This window comes from Prionailurus bengalensis, chromosome A3, assembly GCF_016509475.1.
Source record: "Prionailurus bengalensis isolate Pbe53 chromosome A3, Fcat_Pben_1.1_paternal_pri, whole genome shotgun sequence".
Classification (NCBI taxonomy): domain Eukaryota; kingdom Metazoa; phylum Chordata; class Mammalia; order Carnivora; family Felidae; genus Prionailurus; species Prionailurus bengalensis.
The window spans coordinates 101,696,164-101,722,396 of record NC_057354.1 but is presented as its reverse complement, the minus strand read 5'-3'; the positions used below and the strand labels follow the sequence as shown (position 1 = coordinate 101,722,396).

The window sequence follows — 26,233 nt, the reverse complement described above, 5'->3', positions numbered from 1 at the left end:
TTTGGGCGGGGGGTGGGGGGGTAGGGAAAGGAGGTATTCTGGTTCATTGAGAGTAAGTGCTTAAATCAGAAAGATTGTCAATTTTCAAAGAATAGTATACACTAGAAGGGAAGATTCCTGAAACCAAAATGGGACCTGGAAGACCAGTCCTTTCTTTGGTGATGCTGGTGGCCTCACTGGTGTGACAGGGCCTCCGTGTCACCATCCTGAGTGTCATCCCCAGCAGCCAGTCCTCTGTGAGGTCTGTGAGATTGGGGTCCCCTGGAAGTTGAGACCTACAATGAAGTTCTAATGTTAACATGCTTACCTACTCCATTTCTCTTTTCCCTCAAGCTGAGAGCAGAATAAGGCCCCCAGCCCAGATGGCTTATTTACCATATTTGCACTATTTTACCATTTTATTTATTAACCATTTTCCACTATCCCATCCTCCGCATTGACTCCAAAGTATTCTTTCTAGAGTATAAATCACACTATCTCAGTCCCTTCCTTCAATCATTTAATCCCCGACCCTGCCCACCACATCATCGCCTCCAAGGATAAACCATAAGCTCCTTAGAAGAGTATGGATGTGGGGTGCCTGGGTGGCTGAGTTGGTTGAGCATTCGACTTCAGCCTAGGTCAGGATCTCGTTGTTCCCAAGTTTGAGCCCCACGTCAGGCCCTGTGCTGACAGCTCAGAGCCTGGAGCCTGCTTCGGATTCTGTGTCTCCCTCTCTCTCTGCCCCTCCCCCACTCATGCTCTGTCTCTCTCTCTCTCAAAAATAAATAAATATAACTACCCTTGTTATCTCCACTCACTAGAAGTCCAGAAGCAGGAAGTTGCAGGCTGCTCAGTTCAGAGGTTCACAGCATCACTGAGAGCCTAGGGCCTTGTCCCAGCTCTGCCATCCTCATGGGGACAAGGTGGCTGCAGTGGCTCCAAGCATCCCTGCCTCCCATTCCAATGTCAAGAAGCAGAATCAGTTGTGGATGAGTTTTTCCTTGCATCATATGGGCCAAAACTGGGTGACAGGCTCTTTCTGAAACTGGCATGGGGAATGGAATACTGTGATTTTTTTACACAAGCCTGCATATATATATGTATGTACATACATGTATACATATATATGTATATATATATATATACACACACACACACACTTAGTATATATATATATACACACACACACATATTAGTGTATATATATATATATATATACACACACATATACTTAGTATATGTATACACAGGCATATACTTAGTATATATATACACACATATACTTAGCATATATATATATATATATACACACATATACTTAGTGTGTATATATATATACACACACATATACTTAGTACATATATATACAACACACACATATACTTAGTGTGTATATATATACACATACACACACACACACACACACAAACATACAGAAAATGAGAGCATATGGAAAGGTGCAAACTGGGCCTTCTTTTCAGACACTAGAATCTGGAAGGGCTTTAAGCAAATTTTTTTCGTATGTGGCAGTGGCTGTGTATATCCAATTTCTTTCATATTCCAAATTTCAAAAGATGGCTGCTTGAAACCTGCAGGGAACTACCCCAACTGTAATCAATGACTAACCTTAAGAGAACTCCCAGGATTCCTTTCCTCAGGAGTGTGTTCACAGGAGGTAGTGCTATGCAAAGTAAGACAGTCCCATAGCTTTCAAGCTGCCCTGACTGGCCCTGTGACCTTGGCTAAGCCAACTCTCTTTGAGTTTCTGTGCTCATTTGCAAAAAGTGAAGGTTGGGGGAGATGGCATTTGTCACATGGGGCTCTGGACACCCATTCCTGGTATTTAAGAATTCTCAGTCAGTGGTGTGTTTTTTTTTGTTTTGTTTTGTTTTTTTGTATGTGATTTCATAAGTTTTGTAAAAGAACATTTTGTGGATCATCTGTCCGGCCACCTTAAAATTAAGTCTTACGTGTAATTCCAGTGTCTGCATTTGTGTTTGTATTTACAATCACGAGCAACAATACTGTCTCAATTGTCACAAGGCAATAAGGAAGGGTAGACCATGTGACAAATGCATGGTGAGTTGCATTTAGCAAAGGCTATATGACATTACAATGTGCTATGCTTGGGATGTTTCCCTGTGGTTAGAAACGAAAAGTAACGAAAGAATGAAGTTATTCCATCACAAACAGGGGATAAATACGCTAAACAGACAAGGAAAATCATGCCTGAAGAGTTCAGTGCCATGGTTACCGGGCACCAGGGATTTGAGTGCAGCATGTGACGTATCACATACATTAATGAGGTTACTTTGAACTCTGATTTTGTTTGTAGATTTGTTCTCATTTAATTTGAATTTTTATTTCTGTTTATCTTTGTATGGGAGTTATCAGTATAAGGAGTTCACAGGTGGTTTTATGTTTGTACATGTTTGAGTAGCATTATTACAAAACAAAAACTACTTAAGACAACATTGGAAGCATCTATGATACACACACACACACACACACACACACATTTTTAAAGGATGGAGGTCCCAATATTAAATTTGAGGATGAACTAAAAAAATTTGCCTCCGCTCCCACCCCGACCTTCAGGGGTTCTAATTCCTGGAGAACAAAGTCAGATAGGCATGCCTGTAGGGGGCGGGGTCGAGGGTGGGGCTGGGGTCAATGGCCTTTGGAGAGAGAGGGCCTGGTGGTGGGGGTTCTGCTGCCCTCTGCTGGCCATGTGAATCACAGACTCGCTCCTCCTGGGCCCGGAGAATTTGGAGGGAGCTTTTGCCCAGAGGTTGGGGGAAAGGGGGAGAAAGTGACCTTTATTGGCAGGAGCATTGCACAGAGCTGGGCCTGGACCCTTCTGATCCCTGGAGACCTAAACTGAATCCACTCTACAAGCAAACGTTGTCTCTGCTTGGGGAGTGAGGCTTGGATAAGGGATTCTGGAAGGAAGACAGTGATCCAGGCGATTGAGGAGTTGAAGGGGGCGCGGGGTAGGTGACACTCCGTGGGTCCCCCTAGCGGCCAAACTGGGGGAAGGCTCTAGCGGCTTCTCCCTGGCCTGAAGGACCCAGAGCCTTGCCTGGGTTCTTGGTTTTGTACCTGTTACAGGAACTTCGCCTTGGTTACTCAGCTCCTGAGCATTCATTCAGAGGGAAGGAAGTCCCTTCGCCTTCTTATTCAAGATCTTTGTGACGCCCAAACTATGGAGGAGGAGAAAGAAACAGTTCTGAATCTAGGAGGACCTCCTCGGTACCTAGCAGACCCCTGGAGCCCCAGAGCAGTCTCTTTCTCCCCCACCCATTGCTCTCCTGCTGCCTTCCTTCCTCTGGTGGGCCCTGTAGCCCTCCTGCCAGATGGGTTCCAATCAGGCACTCGTGGAGGTCACACGTAGGAAGGCTGGGTTTGGGGGTTAGGTGTCGGTTTATGGGGTATTGGACAACAATCTTGCAGAAATGCTCAAGTATTCAGGGGGCAGGCCCCTAAACCAATCACTGCAGCACCGTGGCTCAGTGCTAGAGCTGGACCAGGAAGACTGGGCCACGAGAGGGCTGCCGGGGCTTCAGCATCCAGGAACCAGTCACGCACAGCCTTGGGGCAGGCCCTGAGTGTTTTCCAAACTCTTCTCCTTCTACATAAATCAACCCCAACCCCATCTTTTCCTACTCTTTCTCTCTCCCTTGGAACCCAACACAGGGCCCAGCACGTGGTAGGTTGTGGATGGATAAACTGATAGGCAGTCCTTAAGGCAAAGCTTTCTTGACCAGGACAGAGAGAAGTCGACCCTCTCCTCTTTCAGGGGGCTCGTGGCCCAGCCCTCCTCGGGTTGCTCATGCTTTGTTCATTTGGGGACACAGAAAACGCAACAGAGTCTCCCCAGCTCCATGCATGTGAGTCTTCCCAGTGGGGCCCGCCAGGCCGGGCCTCCCTGCCGGCAGCTGAAAAGCCCTCAGAACTTCTGCCACGTCACTCTCTTCCCACGACAACACCGGCCCCACTTAGCAGACACTTGCTCCCAACCTTCCCCTGTGAGGAACCCAGCTCCAAGTGGGAGCCCGGGCCAGAGGCAAGCCCCCAGCAAAGGTTCTGGCTCCCTGCCCCTCCCGCGAGCATCTGGCCCTCTTCTCCTCAGACACATTGACCTTTGGATGACTGCGGACTCTGATTTCAAGAGAACCTGGAGGCCATCTGGCCCAAAGTGCCTCTCCCAGCCTAGCACGATGTGTAAGCTCACAGACCCTCACATCTCTCCTCCACCACCCACAGGCTGGAAGGTCTTCAGCAAGTTACTTAATCTCGCTGAGCTTTGTTTCCTCATCTCTAAAACGGAGATCCTAACAGTACTTTCTCATATAGTCCTCGTGAGAATTAAAGGAGTCGATGTCTGGAAAGTGCTTCACAAAGGGCTCAGCCGGCCTTCAGTGCTCAAGAAAGGGAATCAGTCCATCACTATCATCACTGTGGATTAGTGAGGTTTGTTAACCAGCTAACAGAGCCACTGCTGATCGATCCATGCCGTTCAGCCCCCAAAAGAGCCTCACCGAGCCTGGCACACTGGCTGGGTGAGGGCAGTTCCAGCTCTCCGTGTGCCCGGAGCTTTGCCAGCATAGTGGGGCCACAGGAGAACTGGGTCCTCAAGGAAGAGGCAACCTCACAGGCAAGATAAGACTAATTCGCAAAGCAATTAGCCAAAAATACAAGATAGCTTAAAAGTACTAAATTGTTCAGTGCAGACTATAATTGTGTTACTAGGAAGAACCCTTTGTGCAGCATTTTAGCATTTACCTAGCACTGGGAGATACATTGTTTCAGGTAATCCTGAAAACAAACCAGCAAGGGAAGTACTGTAATTGGCAGATGAGGAAACTGAGGCTCACGAAGGTGAAATGACTTGCTTGTGATCACACCACCAGTGAGCGGTTGACTCAGGAAGGACGTCTTCAACCGATTCTAACCTGGTCTGGTGCCAGTGGGGTGTGTGTGTGTGTGTGTGTGTGTGTAGATGTACGTGTGTGTCAGGACAGCGGGGCTGTGTGTATGTTTACGTGGTGGGTGCTTCTTCGGATATTTCCCTCACCCGGGTCCTGCTCCTCCATTCACCCCCAAGATGCCCTGTGGCCAGACCATCCTGTAGTTCATGTTTCACATCTACTTGTGCTGTGTCCAGTGGCTTTATTCTGGGTCCCTTCTTCTAGGTGTGGTGACCTTTCAGAGCTGGATAGGTAGGTCTCTGAACCACCCAGAGGGCAGGGATTTTTGTTACCCTTATGACCCCAACGCTGCCCTGAGCCCCTCAGAAATAAGGCAGCAAAAGATGGGGAACTAGTGTGGCTCAGGTCGGCCCACAGTGGGCCCCGGGTGCCAGGGTCAGTGCTGGTTAGACCAACAAAGCGGGGTTGTAGCAGCCCCCGGCGGGCCTCTCAGAGAAGCAAAGCCACGCTCCCAAATCCATCCATGAAAGGGATGGTGGAGGAGGCCCCGGAAGCAGGGCCACAGCTGGGGGGGGGGAGGATGGAGAGCCGGCGGACCACAGAGCAGCTACATAAGACACGGTGTGATGGAAACTATACGGTGAACTTGAAGCCACAGGATCTGGGTTCAAGTTCCAGCCTCTCTGCCCCCTAGTGGTGCCACCCCAGCAAGGTCTTCACCTCTCAGCGTGCCTCGGTTTCTTCGTCTGTAAAACGCAGGTAATAGCAATACCTACGTCCCAGGCTGTGAGGATTCAATTACAGTAAAACCTTGGTTTGCGAGCATGCTTCGTTCCGGAAGCATGCTTGTAATCCAAAGCACTTGTCTATCAGAGTGAATTTCAAGAACCGTTGGCTCGGTTGTGATCACGTGATATTCGGCATCCCGTACCACTCGTATTGTAAGACATCGCTCGTTTATCAAGTCAAAATTTATTAGAAATGTTTGCTCGTCTTGTGGAGCACTCGCAGAACAAGTCACTCCAATCCAAGGTTTTGCCGTAGTTACTTTGTAAAGCATTGCCTGGCACGTAGTAGGCGCGATCAGACCCACATGATGACTTCTGCGGGCCCTGGGCACTTTTGCTGTCATGGGCCTCTTCCTCCATAAAAAATGTTTAAAATTCTATTGTACAACTGTGCTGGAATAAAGATGAATATAAGCCAAGCTGGGTTATATTCTTGTTTCTTTCGGTTTTAAAAGAAATGAAAGCATTTTCATAGGTCTTTCAATGTATCATGACTCCTAAGCATCAGACCTCTAGCGCCTGGTGGGTAAACGGGCCCTGGGGCTCCATCATGTTTGCTAACATAGATATTACAGTGTCTCAGAAACTGCCCAGGGCTTTGATCTGTAAGGGTCACAGTCTTTCCTTTAGGAATGCTCTATCCATCCTCCTGTGGGTCCAACATTCCTGCCCTTCCGTTTTCGTACTGAATGCCATGCTTCAGTGAAAAGTTCTCCAGTAGGAGGGCGCCCTCCAGCTTCTTCCTTCTCTCCCTGGGCATCACAGAGAGGTGGGGCCGGCATGCTGTGCTGTGGGAATGGCAGCCAGAGATCAACCTGGGTGACCAGCTCCTTTAGACCTCAGGGCATGGGAAGTGGGCTCGGGAGGCGGGATGCCTTCTCCCTGCAGCCCTCAAAATGGTAGCAACAGCGAGCTCTAGTGCCCCCCTCCATGATGTGCTTGCCTCACCTGCCTTCCAAAGCTCCCCCCCCCCCCCCCCCGCCTCCCGCCATCACATCCAGGGCAGAAGGCTTGTGTTGACCTTCACATGTTTCTGTTGGTCTCATTTCACCCTCCTCGATTCAGACAGGATGTGAACCCAGTAATACAACTAAACCTGCAACTATCTGTAGCGTGTTCAAGGTTAGGTTCTAGATCACTTCCGTCCATGGAAGTGCAATGTGAGCCACAAAGGCGAGCCACATATATCACTTTAAACATCCTAGTAAAAGGAAAAGAAACAGATGGAACTAATTTTGATGATCTATTTTATTTAACCCAATACGTCAAAATATTATCCTTTCAACATGTGGCCAGTGTAAAATTATTCCTGAGATACTTCCGATTTTTTTCGTTTGACGTCTTTGAAATCCAATATATATTTTGCACTTACGGTGTTTCTCAATTAGAACGCTACATTTTCATTGGACATACTTACCTGTATTTAGACTTCATAAAATTGACAGCTGAAAAAGCCGATTCACATACTTGCATTTTTCTAACCACACTTAAAATGTTTTAAATAACGGAATCAAGTAACGTAAGAAGTCAAGACATTTAAATGTAAATCAATTAAAATTTTAAAAAATGAAAAATTCAGTGTGTTAGCCATACTAGTCACATTTCAAGTGCTCAGAGACCATATGGCTGGCGGCTACTGAGTCCGACAGGGCAGGGCTAGATCGTGAAAACAGTAGAAGCAATAAAGCGTGCCCTCGTGAAAAGAAAGTACACCTCAAAATGGATAAATAAGAAATTACGTATCAACCTAAACTCCCCAGCTAGGGCTTCCCAAATTGGAGTGCACAGAGGACTTACTCAGGGAATTTGTAAGAACTGCAGACGTCCACCCCCCACCCAGAGATCTGCCTGAGAAGGTAGGGGGTAGGGGCCAGAAGTGTGCATTTTGAGGAGACCCAAGGGCCACACTTTGAGAACCATGGCACGGTTAGCGGGCGTGCCGTAGCAGTGACGCTCCTGCACCATCCGGAACGCCCCGTCACACACACACATCCCCAGCCAGCATCTCCGGTAAGCAGGCACACCACCACCACGGTGAGGACACAGAGCGGCTCCAGAACACAGCAAAGCCAGCTGGTCCCCAGGCCATGCTGAGCAACCTCCTGAGAACCAACTACACCGACTCTTAACGAGAAGGTGTGCAAAGCAGTTTAGAGGGCATGCCTCCCTGCGGTCTGGAGCCTGGAGGAAGTCAAATCCAGCCTGGCTACTCCAGAGCATTCAGGAAGTGACCCCTCTGCTGGCAGCTTATGTCCTCAATGGTGTCCCGAAGCATCAGCGTCCAGTCGTCACCCTTCCGCATCGGGGTGCAGCGTGTCCCCTTGCTCTCCAGGGCTAGGATCTCCGCAGGGGTCTCTGGGGTCAGCCCGGCAGCCAGGACAGCTTCTGGGAACTTGGCTGCAGAGGCGGGGGCCAGACAACACCGGGGAAGGCTATGGCATGGAGCAGGTGGGAACAGGAGGGCGGGTGGGAGAAGAGAGGGACAGATAAGGGAAGGAGAAGGCGAGGAGGGAGGAGAAGGAGGCACAGGGGAGAAAGAAAGAGAAAGAGACAGGTGCTTGGTACCTTGAACTTATCTCTGCAATGACACTGCTAGGGAAACTGCTCTTCTTTGTTGGAGGCCCAGCTCAACCACCACCTGTCACAGTGGCTGTCCCCAGAATATATCACACACCCTCCTCTGGGATCCCTGTTCTCGGGGCACTGTTCCACACAGCACCGGTCATGCTCAGTACAGCCATTTGTTCGGACTCCCATCTCCTCTGCTTGGGGGAAAGAAGGGCCCCTGAAAACCAGAGTACCCCAGTGACCCAGGAGCCCATGGCCTATACCTGGGCGGCTGCTGCTCTGTCTGTTGGTAATGGTAACTCACGGCCACGGCCGAGTGAGGGCACAGCAAGTACTTGTTCTCTTCCCAACAGCGAGCCATGGTCTGGGTGATGGCCTCATCCGACACTGACTCAGACGTCACTGCCCCTGAAAGCTGATGGGGCCCAGGGTCAGAGCGGGGGGGGGGGGGTGGGAATCAGGTTTGGGGGTAACCCAGGGAAAGCGACCAAAAACTCACTACAAAACATAGCCAGGCAAGGGGAGGGTGGGTGATGGGTATTGAGGAGGGCACCTTTTGGGATGAGCACTGGGTGTTGTATGGAAACCAATTTGACAATAAATTTCATATATTGAAAAAAAAAACAAACAAAAAACATAGCCAGGCAACACGAGAGATTCAGATGAAGTCTTCAGACTAAGTAGCTCAGCTTCAGCTCAGAGAAAAAGCTGGTTCCCCAGGCTTCCCAGTTTTAAGTTGATTCACTCAGTTTGGGGGAAGGACCGTTCGAGTTTCAAGTCAGTAAATTTAGTAAGGATTAGCTCATGAATCAGCAAATTAGTATATACTCTTGTTCAACACACCGACAAAACACAGAAGGTTAAGGGTAATCAAACATTCCTGGTGCCTTGTCTTTGGTGCATCCCTGTCCTGTGGGTGTAAGAAACATCTTCCAGTCAGTTCCCACCCAGCTCAGGTAGCACCTCCTCCAGGAAGCCTTCCCCTTCCACCCACAGACAGCAGAAGACTCCCTTCTCACTGTCCCCTCAGTGTGGACGGTTGATCTGATCATTCTCTGAAAATTTACTGCATGCTGTTGAGGTGCCAAACACCTTGCATATACTTGACTGCCACCATAGGGTGTTATAAATCATTTGTACAGCTACCTGTCCCATTAGGGTTCACAGAAGACAGAGAAAGTATTTTCTTCATCTTTCTATTTCCAGTACCTGCACAGTTCCTGGATTACAGTAGATATGTTGAATGAATGAATGAATGAATGAATGCTGTTCCAGCAGATGCGATGTTTTGTACGTGTACAGCCAGGGAGAGAATGAAGAAGTGTGGGATCTGGTGTCTGTTTCCATGGAGCACCTCATTTACATGAGGAGAAGGACTGGGGATATCAACACGAACCGTTAACCAAGTCAGTTGACCTTTGGTTGTATTATGGTCAGAATGTTTACGTCCTCCCTCCCCCAAATTCGTATGTTAAAAAATCCCAACGTTACGGTGTTTGAAGGTGGGGCTTTGGGAGGTGACGAGGTCACGAGGGTGAAGCCTTCATGAGCGGAATGAGGGCCTTTATAAGAAGAGGCCGGAGAGCTAGCTAAATGTCTCGCCATCATGTGAGGATACGACAAGACCCTGGCGGTCCGCCACTTGTACGAAAGTTGCTCTCGTCAGAACCCAACCGTGCTGGCACCGTGGTCTCAGACTTCTGGCATCCGGAACCGTGAGAGATAAACGGCTGCTGTTTATAAGCCACCCGCTCTCTGGTACTTTGCTATGGCAGTGCAAACGACGACAAGTTGCAGCACAAGAAAGATCGAAATTCCACTCTGGTCTGCGTGGGTGCCCAAACCCAGAGAACTGTAGCCAGTTCTGGGAACAACCCTTTAAGACTGACTTTGACTATGCAAAATTAGGTCACGGAAGGGACAGCTAAAGGGACCGGGAAGACGCAGCAGAGAAACCAAGATTCTCTTCAAGTATGGGAATCGGACTGCTCCCCAGTGCACAAGGCGGAAGGAGATTCCGGCTCAACATAAAGAACTTTGTAATGATTAGAGCTGATGTGAGCCAGTGAGGACCTGGTCACTGGATATACACACGGTCTGGATGACTTGGTGGGATGTGATAGAGAAAATTAAAGGCAATGTCAACATATGAAATCCTTTCTCTTACGTAAAATAAGTGGACCATCACTAGGCTACGTTAAAATGAAAGCAATCCTTCCCAACCAGATTCCTACCACTGTGAAGAAATAAAATTTCTCGGGGCGCCTGGGTGGCGCAGTCGGTTAAGCGTCCGACTTCAGCCAGGTCACGATCTCGCGGTCTGTGAGTTCGAGCCCCGCGTCAGGCTCTGGGCTGATGGCTCAGAGCCTGGAGCCTGTTTCCGATTCTGTGTCTCCCTCTCTCTCTGCCCCTCCCCCGTTCATGCTCTGTCTCTCTCTGTCCCAAAAAAATAAATAAAAACGTTGAAAAAAAAAAATTTAAGAAATAAAATTTCTCTTTTTCCTTAAAAAAAAAAAAAAAGCTCAACAGGCCTCTGTTCATACTGGATGGGCAAAGTGGCTTCCACTTGTTGCTACTACTGAAAATCGACAACAATGAATTAAAACAATTAACAGCGAATGGATTAAGCCCTATATTTCCAGGCAGTATACAACGTGTCTCATGGGCATTAATTGATGTAAATCTTCAACAATGCTGTGACAGGCATTCTCATTAGCCCTACTTTATAGACGAGTTTAAGAAACTGGCCCAAGGTTTCACAGCTGGCTTAGAGCCAACCCCCGTCTGATTTGAACCAATGCTCTCTGCTGCCTCTCTTCATTCAACAAATCAGTCCCTGTAAAGAGACTGCAAAAGGGCCAGGCTCATAGCAGGTGCTCAAGAAACAGGTGTCCTCTTGCCTTAGACAGATTTTCAAGCATACAACTGGGTTTCGTGGTTACACCCTTTGCTTTCTCCGTGGGGTGCAACTGGGGACTGACCTTGCTATGCAGTTCCTTGGGTAGGCTCACGCTTTGGGTCCTTTCAAACTGCTCCATGAGGGCTCTTGTCACCTGACTGTTGGAGCCAGAGAGCAGCCAGAAGATTCTCTCCATGTTGTAGGGCACCTGGAAAGGCAGGGTGCCAGGGGCCACACTGATCTCAGTCCTTGTCCATTCCCAACCAATCAATAGCTGGGCCAGACCTGAACACTTTCCCACAGGTCCTACCTGAATGTCCATTGCTGATGCCAAGGTCTGTTCAACGGCCTCAGAAAGAGAGAAGTCGCCCTGCTGGACAGTCCTGTGGATGATGTCATTGCGGTTCACTGCCACGACAAGGCGGATAGGCAGGCCCATCTTCTGAGCAATGCACCCCGCTTAAGACAAGTGAAGAGAAGAACAAAAGTTTTCTCAGAGATGGCGCCCAAAGTACAAGAAATAAAATGAAATTCGGATAAACCGGACTCCCCCAAAATTGAGAAACTTTTATGCTTTGGAAGATTTGTGTTTCAAAGGACACTCTCAAGAAAACAAAAAGGCAGCCCACAGGATGAGAAAAAAAAATATTTGCAAATCATATATCTAATAAAGGACTTGCATACAGAATATGTAAATAACTCTTCTGACTCAACAATAAAAACACAAATAGCCCAATTTAAAAATAGGCAAATGTCAGGGCGCTTGCATCGGTTAAGCATCCAACTTTGGCTCAGGTCATGATCTCACAGTTTGTGGGTTTGAGCCCTGCATCGGGCTCTGTGCTGACAGCTCGGAGCCTGGAGCCTGCTTCGGATTCTGTGTCTCCCTCTCTCTCTGCCCCCTCCCCCAATTCGCACTCTGTCTCTCTCTCAAAAATAAATAAACCTTAAAATTTTTTTTAAATTAAAAAAATAAAAATGGGCAAAGGACTTAGACAAACATTTCCCCAGAAGCTATACAAATGGCCAATGAGAACATAAAAGAAATTCAGTATCATCAGTCATCAGGAAAACACAACCCCAAATCATAATGACATACTGTTTCACACCCATTAGGATGGCTAGAATCAAAGTATTGGTGGAGAAATGAAACCCTCATACATTGCTGGTGGGGATATAAAACGGTGCAGTTGCTTTGGAAAAGTCTGACAGTTCCTCAAAAAAGTTAAGCATAGAGTTACCATATGACCCAGCAATTCCACTCCTAGGTGTATATACTCGAGAGAAATAAATATAGGTCCACACAAAAACTTACACACCGATGTTTATAGCAGCATCATTCATAACAGTTTCAAAATGGAAACATTCCAGATATCAATATTAACTGATAAATGGATAAACAAAATGTGGTGCATGCACACAATGGAATGTTATTCAGTCAGAAAAAGGAATGGAGTACTGATATGTGCTACACTATCGATGAAACTTGAAAACATACTAAGTGAAAGAAGCTGGACACAAAAGGTCACATATTGTATGATTCTATTATATGTAAAATGCTCACAATAGGCAAATTGATGGAGACAAAAGAGATCAGTGGTTGAGTTGGGGAAATGAGGGGAAATGCAGAGTAGCTGCCAATGGGAATAGGGTTTCTTTCCAAGGTGATGAAAATGTTCTGAAGTTGACTGGGGGTGGTTGCACAAATCTGCACATATACTAAAAACTATTGATCTGTATACTTTAAATGGATGAATTGGTGTTTTTTCCCCCCCATTTTTTAAATGTTTCTTTATTTTTGAGAGACAGAGAGGCAGAGAGGGAGAAACAGAATCCAAAGTAGGCTCCAGGTTCTGAGCTGTCAGCACAGAGCGCAACTCGGGACTCGAACTCATGAACTGTGAGATCATGACCTGAGCCGAAGTCAGGTGCTTAACTGACTGAGCCACCCAGGTGCCCCTAAATGCACACCACTATTTGCAGAAGAGAAAATGGAGGTTCTGGGAAGTAGAAATGACCCACCCCAAGCCTGCCGAATGGCACAGCAAGGATTGGAAAGAGGTCTAAGTCCAGAGCACATGGTCTTGCCCCCCGAAATCAGCCTCCTGGAAGCAGCGCCTCCAGACGGCACCTCCTGGAGAGGCCCCTTGGGAGGACGGAGCGGCGCCCTTGGGCCACCCTGGCTGCAGTTCCTGTTTGCACGGGACAAACAAGGAATCCCTCACCCTGAGAGAGGGAGAGCCCAAAAAGGTAACGACATACTTCCAGGGGTGGCCTATCTCTGGCAGGTCGTCAAGAGGAGTTAGGGATCACCACCCCACCCCAATGTCACCCCGAACTTTGCGAAAGCATGTTCACATTCTGTTTCACTGGATCTGCACGTAAACGTCATGATATCCGTGTACGGCAGAGGAGACGTGGACCCTCAGTAGGACCCAGGGGCTTAAGCTGAAACAGCTGGTTCCCGATGAAGCAGAGGTAGGTAGGAGCTACTGTGGTAGGCACTGGGGCACGTGCAGGTGGCATCATTCACCGGAGGGGGATGCACATGGGGAGCACGGTGGACTTCACCCCGTGGGTGGTCACGGCGGCTGACCGATCCTTGCCTGACTGCCAGCTCCCCGTTCTCCCCATCCCCGTGTGAGTGGAAGAAGTCAGGAAGACTCCCGACCACTAAGACGCTTTCATGGTGTCACGTAAGCCATGCTTGGCGCCCATCGGAAGCGATGCCACCGACCGAACCATCAGAGACGGTAGCGCCCGTTACGAGGCAGCCTGGCAAGCTCATGAGGACGCAGGCTCTGGAGCCAGCCTGCCTGGACGGTACTTCTGGCTCTGCCGCTGACCAGCGTGTAAGCAGGGGCAAGCTGGCCGAGCCCTCCGTGCCTCCACTGCCTCATTATACAGTGGAGATAACAGGACTGTCCTCCTCAGAGGCGCACGTGAGGATTAAATGAGTTGATACATGAGAAGCACTGAGAGCGGAGCCTGCTAGGCAGTAAGTGCTGGATAAACGTTTATCATTATTCCGGAAGACGATTTTAATGCCACGCAGCGGCACAGCCCTTCACCCTTACAAAGTTCACCTACACACGTGAAGACTCATGTGCACTTCGCAGTAGTCCTGAGAGATATGATAAGCTATCCGATGTTGCTTTTACAGCAGAGCGGCTGAGTCTAAGGGATGGCCCCATGGCCATGCAGCTGGGGCCAGAACCCCAAGTCCAGCCTTCTTTCCATCTCACAAGGTCTCTGGGGAGTGATTCTAGGAGTGGGAACACGGTGTGCCAGGTGTCCTCACTGTAGGCAGCTGGCCGAGGCTGGGAGCAAAGTCCGTATCTCTGGAAGAGGGAGCTGCCAGGCCAGCACAGAGGTGAACTTTGATCTCATCTTCCCACCTTCTCCCGAGCGGGGTGAGCCCATCTTTCCCTCCTGCAGCAAGAGGCCGGGATGTCCTCTCGGGGAATTAGGGGGAAGTTTGCTGAGGGCTTGCCTGTCACCTTCAGAGCCAGAGCGAGGGCTCCATCTTCCTCCTCATAGTTGCAGCCGAGGGGGTGGCGGGAAGGACTAGGGCCACAGGCATTTTTCTGGAAAGCCTATTTCTGCCCAGGGGTCTCCTTACCTGCAAGGTTACCTGCAGCCCCTGTCGGTACAACCACCTCCACGCGGGGCAGGGGGTCCATGTCTAAGGAGGGCGCGCACTGGAAATAAGCGAAGAAGTGGTGGGCCATTTGCACGAGGACCCGGGACCAGTTGATTGAATTCAGGCTCATCAGGTTGTGCTTCTTGACAAAAGCCACGTCAGCAAACACAGCTTTGATCGGCTCATCGAGCTCATCGCTGTTGCCCTCCACTGTCAGGGAGAGAGTGGAGGGTGGCTCTCAGGAGCATGAAGAACCCCTGGGTGGTCAGCACTTGCCTGCAACAAGGCCCTCCCACACTGGGCCCATCCTGCCGGGACCTTCGCTCGACCTTCGGTTTCTGCTCTCCCATGTCTTGGCCTGGCTTCTTAGACGCAAAATGAAGCAACTCAAGGAAAGAAACCATGTCTCGTGTTCTTGTGGTCAGATTTCCAACATTTCTACCACTATATAAGTTAGGCATATAATGTCAGCCTTCTGGGATATTGGGAAAATGACTCCTCTTTGTAATCCGTGCCCACCTTCCCCGCTCTTTAGGAACAAGGAGAGATGGTTTATGAGGTCGTGAGGTGGCAAGAGGCTGATCCTTTCTTCACTCCACAGTCCTCTACCAGCGGGTGGGGGTAAAGAGTTGCCGTACGGTCTGCCCTTCTTCTCTCAGATCACAGAGAGGCATTCTGTTCCCTGCTCCTACGTGGTAGGGAAGCTGGCTGGCATGGACCTTTCCTCCATGAGCTGGGTGTGTACCCCATTTAATTTATGGACGAATTGCTCATTAAATTTATGCGTGAGTTGGCTACTAGTCCAAGTGGCATTCCTCAATCCAGCCCAACTAGCAATCAAGCCAATATGGATCTCTTATCTGAAACCTGGGTCTACTTCTCCTCTGGATCCCAACTTGGGATTTACCGTGGGAAGTGCCAGAGTAGGCACTGAGGTTGTTATTCATCCCACCCTTCACACTGAGTAGCAGCAATGAGGCTAGGGGGCTGACTCTAGATCCATGCACCAGGGGATGTGTGCTGGAGTTCCAGAAAAAATTCACTGCTCTTAAGACAGAGCCACAGGAAGAGAGACTTGGCTACATTAAGTAAGCACTACATACACAAGGGGGAAGGAGCCCTAGGACTGGGGAAGGCAGAGCAGAAAATACAGAGAATCTGGGTCCCTGTTGAGGGACTGTTGAGTCACTGAATCAACTATTCAGGAGCCCAGCCCACCTCTAGACTTCCAGTTATGTAAGCTGGAAAACAGTCTTGTTCAAGCTGGTCTGAGTTAGATTTTCTGTTACATCTGGCCCCAAACATCCCAAATAATGTGTAACTAGCACTTACTGATTACTCTCTGCTTAAGAGGAACCAAGTATAGGGGCACCTGGGTGGCTCAGTTGGTTAAGTATCCAAATCTTGCTTTTGCCTCAGGTCATGATTCCAGGGTGCTGGGATTGAGCCCCATGCTGGGCTCTGCTCTGACAGCAAGGAGATTTCTTGGGATTCTCTCTCTCTCTCCCTCTCCCTCAGCCCCTCCCCACCCCCATTCACGCTCTCTCTCTCTTTCAAATAAATAAACTTTAAAAAAGAGATTCTCTTAAAAAAAAACCAAGTATGAAATATATACGGAAATTAATGACTTTATTTTCTTTAACGTTTTATTTATTTTTGAGAGAGAGAAACAGAGCACAAGCCAGGGAGAGGCAGAGAGGGAAAGAGGATCTGTGCTGACAGAGGAGAGCCCTATGAGGGGCTCAAACTCATGTACCTCGAGATCATGACCTGAGCTGAAGTCGGAGGCTTAACCGACTGAACCATCCAGGTGCCCTGGAAATTAATGACTTTATAAAACATCAGTGTCCAACTCACAACAATCCAGGTGGTCCGTCCCTACTCCCTGAGCTCACTGGTCTAAGGGAAAATACATATCCACTGTTAGCTCTGGAACTAACACACATCCTCCTAGAAACCAAATCAGAAGACTCCAGAAAGGAAAGGAAGAACCTGAACGGTGCTATTTAGAAATAAAAATTAATTTCTCTAAAGTCTGCTGCCTTATTTTCTTGAAGCTCAGAGCATGTACACGACAGAAATGCCCCCTTGAGCTCCAGCAATAATACATTTATGACAGATTTGCACTCAATACCATTGACATTTCTACCATTATTTTACAAATGGGCACCATTCTCCACCCCATCGTTGGGAACCAAGCTTACATACGTGTCGTTTTTTTAAATTTATTTTTCTTTTTTGAGACAGAGAGAGAGAGAGAGAAAGAGAGAGCAGGGGAGGGGCAGAGGGAGAGGGAGAGAGAGAACCTTAACCAGGCTCCCTGCCAAGCACAGAGCCTGACACGGATCTTGATCTTACAACCATGAGACTATGATGGTGAGATCATGACCTGAGCCAAAATCGAGAGTCGGACGCTCAACCAACCGAGCCACCCAGGCTCCCCAACCCCCATGCCTTTAGATAAAAGTCTTCCAAAATCTGGTTCAAGGCAAGAAGGGAGTAGGTGGCAGACAGAAATACAAAAGGTTACTCTCCGCTTTGATTCTAGGCAAAGACAGCCCTGGACCCATCACTAGCAACTTCAGTGCTTAGGGTATAACAGAGACCCTCAGGAGCCCAAATATCATACATCAATATTTTGCAATGACTGCAGAAAAACGCGGCCAAATACGGCCAACCACCAAGGCTAATGTGTAAGATTTTGCCAGCACCTGCATTAGCTAAACCCGGAACCTTTCACTGGGATGTGGATGTGCTTGTTAAAGGGAAGAGTAGAAGGGGCTTTTTGCTTACTTCTGAACAAATGGACAAACGCTATTCATGCTACTCCCATGGGGAAGGTTTCTTTGCACTACGCTTTGCTCCTTGACAAAGCCCGTGTCCTATGCAAACATGCTCTATGGGATCATACCAGGAGACCAGGCGAGTTGTAGGAGGACTGTCTTCTGCCACCAAATTTGCTCTCCTGTCGGGCGAGTGACCAAACCAGACCAGACCACTGGGACAGCTTCCCCAAGGCCACGGTGTATACAGTGTGCAAAACCTCACCAAGACCCCTACTGCTCATATCCCCGCCCCTACTTTGGGGCTACCTGGGGTCTAGCTAGGTGTGAGAAGTGGAAATAAAAGTGTTCGGCTCCACTCAAGCTCACCCCACCCTTCCACAGTCTCGATTTCTAAAAAATAGATGTCCTGACATTAAAGGAGATAGTTTTTTGTGTTTCTGCAAATACAAAATGCCCAAATTCCTGACGTGGCTCAGGAAAGGGCGTCTCTAGCAATGGGTACCACTAACTGATTTCCTATTTTAAATACTTAGAGCTGCTGGGGTGCCTGGGTGGCTCAGCCGGTTAAGCGTCTGACTCTTGGTTTCGGCTCAGATCAGGTTCTCATGGTTCACGGGTTTGAGTCCCACATCAGGCTCTGCACTGAGTGCACAGCCTACTTGGCATTCTCTCTCCCTCTCTCTCTTTCTTTCTCTGCTTGGGATTCTCTCTCCTTCTCTCTCTGCCCTCCCCTGCTCGCTCACGCTCTCGCACTCAAAAATAAATAAACATTTAAGAAATAATTATTTAACATATATTTGTGCCCTCTTCCCGTGTCCTGGAACAAAACCCAAGTCACTTGGCTCAGGCGAATGGGTCTGGTGGCTGCCTGTATATAAGGCACCAGGAGGTTGAACCTGCATAAAGGTGGCAATCTTTGGATTATGGTTTTCAGCCTACACTTCTTAGGTTGTACTGACAGTATTGGCCTGTGCACTCGTCACCTCCAACAGCTTATGAAACCGTGTTGCCAAGAGCTTGCCCAGAGCTAAGCCAAGGCATATACCAACTTCATAACGGTTGAAGGAAGGAAAGGACAGAGAAAAGGCAGGAGGAAGGATGATCGACCAATCAACTGACCATTTTATTCCAGCTCATCTCCCCAAACAGACCCCCCCCCCCCGTGAGGCAGGGCCACGCTTTCCCATCCCAGCACTCACCTCCAAACACATGGACGTTCTCCCTCAACACTGTTGTCATCTGGAGCTCTTGAATCTTCGTGCAGTGGCCCTTGGGCAGCAGAACGATGATGTCCATGTTCTTTGCCCCTTGAACACTCTCAATGGCAGCACTCCCTGTGTCCCCAGACGTTCCTGGGTAGGAAGCAAAAATAACCCTCTTCTTTAGAACAGGGGAGACAGAAAAGGAAAGACGTGGCCCCTAAAGCATGGCTGCCATGTGAGACAATGTCCATTTCAAATACCTGAAGAGTAGGAACCTAGTACTTAATCTGGGGTCCATTAACCTCCTAGAGATCCAGGGATAGAAATCAGGGCACCTGTGCACTTGGTACCATATAATCTTACATATTTTGTGTACTTAAAAAAATTATTCTGTGAAGTCTCCATAGCCTCCCTCAGACTGTCAAAGGGGCCAATGGCCCAAGAAAAGGTTATAAACCCTGCTCTAGAAGAACCAGTAACACACCCTCCTTGAGAGACATCAATGACGGGCATCCTGTGGATGGATGCGGGCAAGTCAGGGCCCCCAAGGGGCTCACCTACGACCACAGTGACGTGCTTCTCCTTCTGCTCCAGGAAGTATTGCAGGAACTGTGCTGTACAGCACAGGGACAGGTCCTTAAATGCATATGTGACGCCATGCCACAGCTCCAACACGTTCAGCCCGTTCCTCAACCTGGACAGATGGACCACTTCTCCGTGGCGGAATCTGCTGAAGGCTTGGTCGATCAGACCTGTGAGGGGAGAGGGGTTGGATGGTGGAAGAAGGGCATTATCTCTTCTACAGGTTCTCTCTCTTGTCTCTTTCCGCTTTTGAATTTGAAGTTCCTATCTCCTGCTACCAGATGAGAGGGCAAAAAATGTTTACCCCAAATGATACTGTATATGGATATAATTGCATAATCTGAGAAAGAAGTCTGAAAAGACGTGAACCACACCGTCCACAGATTCCTCATAGTGATGCGCCCCAGAGAAGAGAAATGACACTATCAGACTTCCATTTTTTATTGTGTAAACTTCATTGTTTGGATTTCTTCTGTGTGTGTGTGTGTGTGTGTGTGTGAATGCCAACAGAAGTTTGATTAAACAATTGTGCAACAAACAAATCCATGTCTCATCTTTTCTAATGTTCCTTCCTTAAAAAAATTTTTTTTGACGTTTATTCATTTTTGAGAGACAAAGAGGGACAGAGGGCAAGCGGAGGAGGGGCAGAGAGAGAGGGAGACACAGAATCGGAAGCAGGCTCCCATCAGCACAGAGCCCAACATGGGGCTCGAACCTATGAACCGGGAGATCATGACCCTGAGCTGATGTCAGAAGCTTAACCGACTGAGCCACCCAGTCACCCCATAATATTCCTTTCTAAAGAGAGGTTGTTCTTTATTTGTTTTTCCTATACTAAATCTCACATCTGTGATACCAGAACCTTGGGATGGTTTACATATAATCCTACCTAAGGCAGGCCATCTTAGGTAATGCTTCTCAAACTTTTCATTAGCAAACCAATCACCTGGGATCTTTAAATGCAGATTCTGGTTCAGTAGGCCTGAAGAAGTCTGAGAATTCTGATTAAGTGCTCAGGCAATGCCATCACTGCCATGAGACCACATTTTGAGTGGCCCTCTTCTTCCCAGCCCCAAGCTCTCACCATTATATTGTGATTATATCACATGTTTGACCCATGGACCAGCAACACTAGTATTTTCTGGACATTTGGTAGGAATGCAGAATTCTTGAGCCTACCCCAGACCTACTGAATCAGAATCTGCATTTTAACAGGATCCCTAGGGCAACGCATGGGTATATTCCAGTTTTGAGAGGAGCTGGTCCAGGATACTCTCAAAGTTCCTTCTAAAATTACCATTCAAGGCAATAAAACAGCAATCTGAGGGTCTAAGCGCTTTACATACAGGCAGGAAGCATCCCACTATTCAAGCATCTCAGGATGTTGGTGAAATGTCTAGTCTTGAAAAGGGTTTTGAACAATAAATGAAAGGGAAAAATTCTCTGCAGATGCCACGGGGCATTCATTTTATTGGAGATGGAAGGTGGAATGGAATGGATGAACTCTCTGGGGAGATTTCCATTTCTGGGATTCCAGAATCTGGAAAAAAAATCCGAAATTTGGGAAATAGGACTAGAAACCTCCTAGGAGTTAAGTGATGGATTTGCAGCTCTGTGGGGGAGCTGGCTTGGCTGGGGAGTTAGGTGGGAGAGTAGGGAGGCTGGGGGGTGCTCACCATTTAAGACATCTCTTGGAATGAGCTCAGGGCCGACGAAGAGGGTGCACAGCTCCTTTACCAGGCCGGGGTAGGACAGCGTACTCCACTGACGCAGGGTCTCTATGCTCAGCTGGGGGAGCTCCTCGGGCATGAAGAGACCCCCATCAGGAGCATAGCCAGAGAAGAGGGCTCCCTCAAAGTCGACCCGGGGGGCCATTCCCCGAGTGCTGATGTACCGCATCCCTGGTGGCCTGCAGAGGGAAAAGTCCCAGAGGCACCTGCTCTCCAAGCTCAGTACCCCACAGAGAGAAGCTGAAGCATACACAGCACCCTCGGCTAGCCCCTAGACCATGACTCATTTGGGGTAGGCATCCCAGACTGAGAGACTGGAGCCCTGTTGAGTCTCATGCCAGCTTCATCCGGAACTGTCCACATCATGGCCTCTCCAATCCAAAGGAGGCAAATTTGCTGACCTTGGGAAAGGGGATACTGAGGCATTCGAGGAAAGGAGAAGGCTTGTGGGTCCTCACTGTTGAGGAATAAGGGAACTGGGGAAAGATAATAGCAATAATAAAGCAACTGCCATTTTGATAGCCCTCTTGATAAAGAGAGGACCACCATTTTGAGAAATGTCTGGGTCCACTTCTGTTCAAAAATAGCCACCTTCAATGGTTTTACAGCATTGTTGCCCATAACCTAGTGGTTCCTCACTCTGGTAGTTTGTTGGGATCAACTTGGGAGCTATAAAAAAATATTCCTATCTGGGACCCTCCCTGAATCCATGAAATTAGAACCCCTATATGAGAACTCCTTGGGTGAGTCTATCGTGCAGCCAGGGTTAAGAATACAGAAACCAACTTATCCCACTTTGCCCACGACCTTCCCAGTTTTAAAACCGGAAGTCCCCTGTCCCAGGAAACCCCTCATTGGTAGACAAACTAGGATTTGGTCAAGCTAATTGAAAACCAGTGCCCTACTTCTCAGCCTAACCCTGGAATAGTTAGAAGTGCTGAAAAGCTACCCTTAATACTGTCTAGCTAAGGCTGACTGGCCCTGGGTGGGTTCAGGACTCTGACTAGGGTTGTGGCCAGGGGGAGTGCCCAAGGGCACCCAAGGCCTAACTCTGGTTACAATGTCACATCAGTTAGTTTCTCAGGAGCCGGGTGCCATGTTGAGGAGCTGAGCTTGAGCTCTGAATACCTTTCTCTGGACCATGACAGTGAATTCAGGAGGTCTGATTTTAAAGCCCCAAGGCCAGGAAACAGTTCAGGAAGGGCCCAGCGAGGCGAAGAAATTTTCTGATAAAGGGCGGGGCTGGGCCGGGACTTGGACCCCAGCAGCTGAGTCTCTGCCCTCCGAGCCCAGACTGGGCCCCTCAGGGTGGAGGCTCCAGCAGGCTCAAGGTAGGCCCCTGCCTGTCTAAGGTCACCGGGCACCAGTCTTCGGCTATCCAGGCCGTGGGTCAGGGAAGGAGGTTTTGATAAGGTCTGCAGGATAAGGCACGCTCCCAGCCTCTGAAAACACTTCTCAGTGTCCGAGTACCGCAGAGCCCCTACGGAAGGCTCCAAGCCTCGGAAACCCTCGACCCTCCCAGGTCCTCCAAATCGGAGCACAGTGCCCCAACTAGACTACGGAAGGGGGCAGGGAGGCCGACACAGCCACGCGGAAGTCAGGGTTGAGCGAAACCGAGAGAAGTTCAAAAGCGCAGACAGACCGCTACCGATTACCGCGGGGAGGGCGCCTCAATTCGCCAGAAGCCGACGCGGGGAGGAGATCCGGCCTGGGAGGGGGGAGGTTCGGCCGCTGGGGCGGGGGTTGGTCACCGCGGCGAGCGAGCGGCGCCACCCCGGATCCCGGCCCGGAATCAGCTGGCTTGGGCCGGGTGGGGGGGGGGGGGGGGGAGGGGGTACGGTTACCGGGTCCAGGACGCGGGCGGCGGCGGCGGCGGCGGCGGCGGCTGGCGGGCGGCGGGGCCGGGCTCGGCCGTGCGCGCTGGACTTGGCCGCAGGCCTCAGGCTTCTGCGGGCCAGTGAGAAGGGCCGCGGGGGAGTGAGGCCGAGCGCGGAAGAAAGCGGCGCGGGAAGAGGGGGAGGAGGGCGCCAAAGGGCACGGCAGTGAGGGAGCCGCTCACTTGGCATGTTTTTAAGGCACCTCGCTAATCACTTACATTCAGTCTCTTAATCTTCATCGCAGCCCTGGAACCTTATTTTTTCAGATTAGAAAACAGAACAAGATGGAAAGAAGAAGCCCTTAACTTCTTTGGGCTTTATGCTTCTCACCTGCAAAATCAGACGAATGGACAAACTCCTTGTTCCTGAGACTGGGGCTAGCACATTAGGAATTCGGAATCCACAAGGACACATGGCATTGTTTTAGCTCGACTGTTATTTGTCAGAAAACACTTTTTAGTAAGTACAGATCTAGTCTAGAGTGAAGTGCCTCCCCAAAGAATTTTTTTTTTAAGGTTTTTTTTCAACGTTTATTTATTTTTGGGACAGAGAGAGACAGAGCATGAACGGGGGAGGGGCAGAGAGAGAGGGAGACACAGAATCAGAAACAGGCTCCAGGCTCTGAGCCATCAGCCCAGAGCCTGACGCGGGGCTCGAACTCACGGACCGCGAGATCGTGACCTGGCTGAAGTCGGACGCCCAACCGACTGCGCCACCCAGGCGCCCCAAGAATTTTGTTTTTTTTAAAGAAGCAGGACGCTTGGAAAAACTGTCCTCCAGATACGGCAAATGCCCCTGGATTCATATTCGTGCTTCTGAGTCCCAAGCCACTTTGAAGGCAAAGTTTGCCGAGCTGGACAGATGCCAGCTAAGATTTAGTCTGTGCCTCTGGGCTGGGCCTGGTCAGTGTAGCAGGCCCAGCTGGGACTCATGGGGACAGTGGACTTGGATGGCTGCCCTCCTCCTTTCTTCCTCCTATCTATGACATTCTCCTAACCCTGTGGTCTCTGCTTACTCAAGTTACCTCTCTCCAAACTTTGGCCCACACGTGCTCATTTGACATATCTACACGAGTCCACGTACCTGCCATTGGCCAACTCTAGTCTGGATGGGTCTCAGATTCCAGAAAGAGAGAGTCTGACTAGTCCCTGTTCAGCTAATGGACGGTGGTCATGGAGTTCACATATATGCCAGGGAGCCATTCCCAGAGAAGGATACAGGCCAGGCAAAACCCCCAAGGGTATCCATCCCTTATATCAGGTATACAAAGGCCAGGGAAACTGAGGCACCTGGCAAAGAGGCCCTAAGACACCGCTATGTTTGTTACAATGCTCGTGACCAACCAGGATGGAGTTTCAAAAACTCCACAAGGACAAAAGTAGCTTCCACAGAGTTCTCCCACCAGGCCAGACTCCCAGAGGCCTGCAAGACTTCTTCATTATTCTGTAAGCAGAAGGGGAGGCCAGAAGCTCTTCTATAAATCGTCCGACTCCCTCAGAAAGGAGAGAAGCCTTTTGCTCAGGGAAGAAGAGGTCTAATTTGTTAGGAATTCCTGGCCCAGGACATTCAGAACAATGCAGCTACAGAGAATAAAAACTTCTGTGCGGACTATGAGGAGAACAGAATTCTGAATTCTAAGCAGGAATAGTAGGAATGTGGCGTTCTCGGAGACGTTTACACTAGACCACCGTTTAGTTTTTATGAGATGAAAAATTGTCCTTATTTATTTATTTTGCTTTCTGACCTTCCAGATTTGAGTGCGTAGCCATTTGTGGCCTTGAAGCCAATGATTTTCAAAGCAGAGCCCCAGGGCCCCCACAGTGCTATTTTCTTCCATGTGTCCCTACAAAGTCCTCTAAAGGAAGCTTCTACAAGACTGTGAGCACAGCGGATTTACCGTGGTCTCCATGCAGTGGGATGTAGGAGCTAGGGGCCAGAGCCCTCTGTAAAGATTAGAGAACACACAGGATGCTGGAGGAACAAGTGACCTGTCAGAAGCCTGCCAGCCATTTGTGCAGAGCACAGGCGAGCACTCAGGCTTTCTCTGGAGTTCTGGTGAGGCAAGGCAGCAAGGCAAAGAGGAGAAAAGATGGCATTCAGAGACACATGCCTGGTATCTCTGAGCATTTTGCCCTCCTAAATTGAGAATTGTTTTACTTAATGTGTGCAATAGTTGTTTGAGGAGAGGGGGTGATATTTAAGCTCAAGTGCTCTGAATCACCCTCATTCTTCTGAGTTCCTGACTCTGTAACTAAGAGTTTCAAGTAAAGTCTCAAATTATCGAGAGAAAACTGACGAGTATCATTCCAACTACCTTTCTTTCAGAAATGGACAAGTGGATCCTAAAATTTATATGGAAATGCAAGGGACTCAGAATAATCAAAACAGTCTTGAAAAGAAATTACAAAGGCAGAAGACTTATACTTCCTGGGTTGAAAACCTGGTAAAACTGTGGTAGTCAGGACGGTGTGGTGCTGACATGAGAATAGACATACAGATCCACGGAATAGCACTGATAGTCCAGAAATAAAACCATACACATATGGCCAACTGATTTTTTTTTTCAACGTTTACTTATTTTTGGGACAGAGAGAGACAGAGCATGAACGGGGGAGGGGCAGAGAGAGAGGGAGACACAGAATCGGAAACAGGCTCCAGGCTCTGAGCCATCAGCCCAGAGCCTGACGAGGGGCTCGAACTCACGGATCGCGAGATCGTGACCTGGCTGAAGTCGGACGCTTAACCGACTGCGCCACCCAGGTGCCCCAAGGCCAACTGATTTTTAACAAGAGTGCCAAGACTTTTCAGTGGGGAAAGAATAATCTCTAAATAAATGATGATGGGATAACTAGACATCTACATGCAAGTGGGTGAATTTGGACCCCATCTCACACCGTATGCAAAATTTACCTCAAAATGGACAGAAGACGTACACGTGAGAACTAAAATGGTAAAAATCTTAGAAGAAAACTATGGTATAAATCCTCATGAGACCTTGGATTAGGCAACGGCTTCTTAGATATGAGACCAACATCAAATGCAACAACAACAAAACAGACAAATTGGGCTAACCTTTTGTGCATCAGAAGACACTATTAAAAGCAAGTGAAAAAGCAACCTACAGAATAAGAGAACATGTTTGCAAATCACAAATCTGCTGTGATTTGTTGAGTCTCCAGACTCAGCAGTTGAGTCAACTCTGGAGAGTTGAGTCTCCAGAATATATAAGAAGCCCCTACAACTCA

At 48.8% G+C, this 26,233-nt stretch overlaps 1 protein-coding gene across 8 annotated transcripts; it reads right to left on the bottom strand.

Moving 5' to 3' along the window:
* Positions 1 to 6,931: 6,931 nt before the first annotated feature.
* THNSL2 (threonine synthase like 2) lies at positions 6,932 to 23,111 on the bottom strand. Of its 8 annotated transcripts, none has more exons than XM_043603941.1 (9): positions 22,956 to 23,111; positions 21,058 to 21,178; positions 19,357 to 19,551; positions 18,797 to 18,949; positions 14,791 to 15,021; positions 11,479 to 11,627; positions 11,251 to 11,376; positions 8,533 to 8,684; positions 6,932 to 8,133 (listed from the first exon to the last, which is right to left on the bottom strand). In XM_043603941.1, exons 4-9 carry the CDS (start codon positions 18,891 to 18,893, stop codon positions 7,908 to 7,910), a joined length of 981 nt encoding a protein of 326 aa, XP_043459876.1. In that variant the 5' UTR covers positions 18,894 to 18,949; positions 19,357 to 19,551; positions 21,058 to 21,178; positions 22,956 to 23,111; the 3' UTR covers positions 6,932 to 7,907. The 8 variants fall into 8 exon arrangements, with proteins under 8 accessions (XP_043459876.1, XP_043459871.1, XP_043459872.1 ...); XM_043603936.1 differs by lacking the exon at positions 22,956 to 23,111 and adding an exon at positions 22,754 to 22,948 and having other exon boundaries at positions 21,058 to 21,290; XM_043603937.1 differs by lacking the exon at positions 22,956 to 23,111 and adding an exon at positions 22,760 to 22,948 and having other exon boundaries at positions 21,058 to 21,290.
* Between the last annotated feature and the right edge of the window lie 3,122 nt (positions 23,112 to 26,233).